Source organism: Lontra canadensis, unplaced genomic scaffold (genome assembly GCF_010015895.1).
Source record: "Lontra canadensis isolate GAN:19392208 unplaced genomic scaffold, GSC_riverotter_1.0 scaffold24, whole genome shotgun sequence".
Lineage (NCBI taxonomy): Eukaryota > Metazoa > Chordata > Mammalia > Carnivora > Mustelidae > Lontra > Lontra canadensis.
In genome coordinates, this window is record NW_022631018.1 from 17,998,517 (window position 1) to 18,004,516 (window position 6,000).

At 53.1% G+C, this 6,000-nt stretch overlaps 1 protein-coding gene across 6 annotated transcripts in view; it reads right to left on the bottom strand.

Moving 5' to 3' along the window:
• The window catches only part of ILDR2 (immunoglobulin like domain containing receptor 2), a 55,253-nt gene extending 49,356 nt beyond the window's left edge, over positions 1-5,897 (bottom strand). For 3 of the 6 annotated variants that reach the window (XM_032862953.1, XM_032862951.1, XM_032862950.1), the window contains exon 1: positions 5,765-5,895. In XM_032862953.1, the coding sequence (XP_032718844.1) occupies positions 5,765-5,810 (46 nt within the window). In that variant the 5' untranslated portion in view covers positions 5,811-5,895. Of the gene's footprint in view, positions 1-3,547; positions 3,581-5,764 lie in introns of those variants that run through there. The other 3 variants (XM_032862955.1, XM_032862954.1, XM_032862952.1) reach the window with 2 other exon arrangements.
• Between the last annotated feature and the right edge of the window lie 103 nt (positions 5,898-6,000).

Sequence of the window (6,000 nt, forward strand, 5' to 3'; positions counted from 1 at the left end):
CTAGCCAATTCAAAGCTGACTTGAAGCTGACTTCAGTTCCCACGTCATATGAGCAAGAACGAGATGTTTGCTCTTGAGAGCGTTTGAGATTTGGAGGCTGCTCATGGCTATGTCAAAATGCTGACCGATACACCTCTTTGGGGCTCATAGTTCGTATTGAGGGCCTACTGTGTGCCAAACATTGCGCTAGGAGTTTTACATACCCTCTTTAATGATCACAACAACCCTGGCAGGTAAATTAATTTCCCGTGTTTAAAGCCAGAGAAAATAGGTAAAATATTAAGCTAGTATTCAAACCCAGGTCAGTTTGAATCTAATCCCTCTCCCTGCACGGCCTCTAAGTCTGCCTCCGGATGAGCCAAGGGCATGGGAGGAGTGACAGTGCAGGATCCCAGGCTGAATGCGAGGGTTCGACTCCCAAGGCAGGGCACCACTTCCTGCAGGAGTGCGGACACTGCAGGAGAACAGGGGAAGCAACATATTCTTCTCAGCTCTTCCTTGTTTCTTGGCCCATAAAGAACACTAGTCATCCAAAATGCCTTCTTCCACTTTCAGAGAGCCAAGAGCTATCTTGAAGACCAAAATGTTAAGCATGCACATGCCACAGCTACATCTTGTGTGGCTCCTGGATACACAGCACCAGCCCCAAGGCCCAGGTGGGCTCTGAGATGCCAGCAGTATCTGCTGTCGCTGGGTCACATCCTCTGCTCTGCTGGGCCTCACTTCTCACTTATGCCTTGCCTTTAGATCTCAGGGTCTAACTGGAAAAACTAAATGCTATTCTTTCTCACGTTCCCCTACAACATTTCCCTGAATTCTGTGAATTCTGAGCCCCTCGACCCAGTGCCCCATAACAGACACCATGTATGTTCACTTAAATCAAGAGTTCTACCTTGACCCACTGTGAGCAGAAAAGAATGTTTCCCTTGGATTCTGGTCCTTGACACAACCAAGTCGTATTAAGTCAGTGATATTGTTTCTTGATCTTTTAATCAATAAGATACCATGGACTTGGACAAGTTATTTATCCTCTCTGAGCCTTTGTGTTCTAATGTAGAAGTAGGTAATATTAGTCATTCTTGCTTAGGATGATCAAAAAGCATAATGTATATAAAAGTCCTTTAACATATGGGAAAACATTATAGCATATAAAGAAGCAAGAACAAACCACCACATCATACCTTTCTTTATATTCTTGATTGGGGAAAAAAGGAGACATAAAAGCTAAAATGTTGGAAGGAGTGAAAAGGTGTGTGCGTCCTGAAACCAAAGGGACGTCCTGGGACCATGTTGGCTCTAGTGGGATTCATCCCATCTGGTCCAAAGTGCTCACTTTCCTGTACCAGTCCCCAGCATGACCACATTTCATCGTTCAGAGTGGACCGTCTCCTGTCCACCAAGCACTGAGTGCTATTCCATTTGTTCCTCTGAAAATCCTAACGAGACCTCTCCCTCCCCAGCTGGTGGCTTTCATTCCAATCATTAATGAACAGGGAAGGGCTAAAGAAATGGGCTTTTCACTGGGTGAATTATAAAAGGAAGACTGGACCTGTCACTTTTTGGTCATGACTTCCAACTCATCAAAATTAAGTGGAGACAAGATTCTAAACCATAGCATCTTTAGAGCTGAAAGTGACCTCAGAAGTCATCTCATTCAACAGATTATGAGACTCAGATCCCATGGTTATAAAGTCAGTCTATGGGGCAGGAATGACTAGAACCCAAACCTTAATTCCCAGGTCAGGGTTCCTCCCACCAACCAAGTTCTAGTACTAAAACTACGAACACTGTACTGAGCACTAAGTACTTACCCTAAGACTACAAGCATAGTATTGCCCTACAACCGCTACTACTACTAATTCCAAGCCTGTAGAAATGAGCCAACCAACTGAATCATGGGAGTCTAAAATCTAAAGAGTGAAACAAGCCCCCTCTCCCGGTCCAGAGAGAAGCATCTGGCTGAGAGCAGGAGCGGAGAGCGGAGGGCTGTGATGATGTTGAAAGAAGGTGCTCGGTAAGAGCAAGGTCTCTTCTGCAGGGAAAAGAACAGAGGAGGGAGCGAAACTAAAAGTGTGCAGGACAGGGAAGGAGACAACGGAAGCTGAGGCGTCAGCAGTCTCTGAAAGCCACTCTTGCTTCTCTAGGACTAATATTAACACTTGAATCTCTGCTTCCAAGCCTGTCGGCACACAGTCACCAGGCGTCTACCCGAATGCAAACCAGACCAGGAGACAACCGCCCCTCGGAAATGTCCTTCCCCCCACAGGGTGGTTAGGAGCCACCCTGAGGTACCCGCACTGCACTTGGTGCAGATCTCCATTATTGCTTGGACACACGCTACTCCATAACTGTGTCCTGCCACCAGACTGCAAGTGCTGGAAGGCAGGGCCATGTCTAACCGCACCTGGATGTAGGGGTTTACTCAGCCGCTGACGAGGCATGAACACGTGTCTTCCCTCAGCCGCCACCTCTCCTAGGAGTTCCCTTCAAGATGGCTCCATCCCCACTTCAGGCTTGACTTGGGGGTGCCCATGCTCTCCTAGCCCCTCATGGGGCTCTCGCAGCTCTGATTGGAAGACCTTCTGCTTCCCAATCAAAGTCACCAGAAAACTGGGCACCTGGGTGGCTCGGTGGGTTAAAGCCTCTGACTTCGGCTCAGGTCATGATTCCAGGACCCTGGGATCCAGCCCCGCATCTGGCTCTCTGCTCAGCAGGTATCCTGCTTCCTCCTCTCTCTCTCTCTCTCTGCCTACTTGTGATCTCTGTCAAATAAATAAAAATCTTCAAAATCACCAGAAAACTCACTTGAGTCTAGACTGATGGCTCTGTGAGGGGAAGGACTGGGTCTTTGCTCTCTCTTTGCCCTCGGCACCTATCCTAACACTTGGGAAGCACAGGAATTTAGTATGTGCTTGTGGAAGGGATGAATAAATGAAAGACCAAAACCGAAAGGCTAACAGAGCAAGCAACCGTCATCACAGAGAGACCCAAGAGTCTCCAGGACAACGCAGGGCCTGCTTCCCGCCTGCGAGCGTGTTTGTGGAGTGGACAGAGCACCCGCGTTCCTCACAGCCTCTGCTGCCAGCAAGGAGGAGACGCCATCCGCATTCAGGAACAAAGACCGAGCGAACCCTCCTTCAGGTCCTACTGCTGGATGGCACCTGTTGCTAAAATAGCAGCTGAGAAGCGTCGTGTTTGTTCAAAACAACAATTTCGTACAGGAAGCAGCATCACAATGACAATAAGAAATCATGAGGCTAAATATACAGCGGAATTTCGCAATGAAAGACAAGGAAGGAGCTGCCTGAGGCTGAGGGAAAAAACTGAAGTGTTGATTAGAAATTGCTCAGCCTGCATTAAGAGAGACAAACAGGGGAGGGGAAGGGAGGAGAAAGACAAAGTGGGGGAGGAGAAAGGGAGGGAGAAGGAGAATGAATGTGTGCCCCCGCCCCTGACTCATTTTTAATCTGTCCTTCCCTTTCTCCCTCCCTCTGTACCACCCCCTCAAGAGAGAATCCATTGATTGGGCCGGACTGAAATGTCTTACCTTTTCCTCTCGTGGTTTTTCTGCGAACGAGGAGCCTGAATCCATCTCCTCCGTGACCGCTCCTCTCCCCCACCCCCCAGCCGCCATTGTTAGCTTCTCCACCTTGCTGAGGCTGAGAGGCAAGGGCTTGCGGGACTGATGGTGTGAGGGGGAAGCCGGAGCTGGGATCGGGGGTGCCTGCCGTGCTCAGAGGGATCTTGAAAGCCAGCCTCACGTGCAGAGCAGAGAAGCCCGGGTGTCTGACAGCTGAGATGGCCCTAACGAGGACCTGTTGCCGGCCACCAGGCAGGGGGCGGCTTCTCCACGAACCAAGCAAAGAAGGCACGGACAGAGCAGCAACTCCCCTCAAAATAAACACAAAACGGAACTCCCTACGACCAAGAAAACCCAGAGAGGCAGCTTCGAAGAGTGCAAATGGGACGGGCCTGGGGTTCGGGGAACTGGGGTCGAGTCCCTGTCCCACTGCACATCTGCTGTGCCCCCGTCACCTCCCTGGGCCTCCATTTCTAGAAAATGAGGGCTGGCCTAGATGGCCTGTGGCCCCTTCCTCATAAAATGTTGTCAGCCATCTAGCAGGGCTCTGTGTTCCCCTTCTGCTTCCACTCCCTGCAAATACCTCAAGTGCTTTTTCTGGGCACACTCTGGGGTGTCTGGAAGAGCATCTCTGACTTAGAGCCAGGACGCCCAGCTTAGCTCGGGGAGGTGGCGACACAGGTTTCAGGCCCGAGTTCCCCCCTAGTATGGCAACACAGAAGTAGAGGCAAATCAAGGACATTCAGAATCCGTGAGGGTGGAAGTGGAAGGCACTGGGAGGCCAGGGGAGTGGGGAGACATGGATCAGCCAAACCCTGAAATTAGAGATGATTCATATTTGAATAATGTGGGAGGGATGAACTCAGAGCAGCCAAGAGAAGAGGCTACCTCTGCCGACTAGGCCTGCCCACCCCCGCCCCCAAACCTCAAGCCAGCACAGAGCAGAGCCAGTGTTAGGGTCCTTCATTTGGAACAGGAAAAAAAAAATAAGAATAATCTTATTCTGAAGCTAAGGGAAATAGAGTTTTTGCCTCGCTTCTTAAATACATTCTACCCTCTTTCAATGACTACCTTAGATGTTTCAAACTTCCTACTGACTTGATTTTTCCAAATCTTCTGATTGGTGCCCCCAGAGGGGACAGAACTGCATTTTTGGCTGCTGTTTTCTGCTTTCTCTCCTGCCCTGCATGGCCCTCACCCCGTCCTCTCAACCTTTCTGATCCCTTCTCCATCCCTCGGTCTCCACCTTGCTGGGAATCTTTGTCTCTTCCAAACTCCGGGAACCTTCCTGCCCGACCTCACCAGCATCCAAGCTGGGTCACTTCGTGAATGTCTCAGGGCCAGCCACTCTGCCTGGCCACCGGTCCCTCGACCTCGCAGGACCCTGGCGTCAGGCAACAAGAACCCTTCCAGACCTCAGGTGGGTGGGAAGAAAGTTCCCCCAAAGGGAGGGAGAACCATGGGGTATGGAGCTAGCGGAAGGGACTCTGGCGCCGGGAGCAGCGCTCCCTTCTGAGTGTCTCTGCGGTTCCTCCTTCTGGGGGAGGAAGGTTCTGCTCCGCTGTGGGACCGCTCCTCCCACGGGCACCGAGCGAGCGAGAGCAGGGCCCGAAACTCCACAACCAATCAGCCCCGGCCCCCATCTTGCTCCTCATCCCGCCCCATCGCAGCCCCGGAGCCCCGGGGAGAGCGCCGCGGGGTCTCCGCTTCTCCCGGGAAGGAATCGGGGAGACACGCTCCTCCGCCCCTCACCTGCAGAAAACCAGGGCTCTTAATCAATGTCTCCTCCGAGCTTTCTTTTTCCTTTTCTTTTTTTGTTTTTTGTTTTTTTTCTTTTTTCCCCTAACCAGGCTCTTCCCAGGGCCCACAGCACCACAAAGTCAGGGTAAGACCGAGAAGAACCGTTGTGTGGACGAGGACATGCCGAGCTCTCCCGTGAGGAGTCAAACACCTGCCTCTCGGCCGTCTCACTTGTGTCGGGGTCCTCCCCCGCCTCCTCCATCATTCTCGCACACACACACGCACACGCGCGCGCGCGCACACACACACACACACACACACACACACGGCCCCTTCCCCCACTCACCGCCGACCTGTGAGCAGCTGGAAGCCCAGCCCGGGGGACCCGCGGGTGGGGTGGGAACGCGCGCAAAGTTGCTCGCCGGGGTCGGGAAGGACGCCCACCTGTTAGCCAGAAGACGGCGGTCCACGCCAGCACGACCCCGTCCATGTTCCCCAACTTCCCATGCGGCTGGAGCAGCGGGCGAAGCGGGGGCCGGCGGCAGCGCGCGGCTGGGGATAACCGGGCGGCCGCGGCACGGCGGGGATGCGGCCGCGCGCGCGAGCGGGTCCCCGGCGTCCCCCGGCGCCGCCGCCCGCCGGGCCCGCCTCGCCGCCCGCCCGGCGCGCGCTGCCGCGGG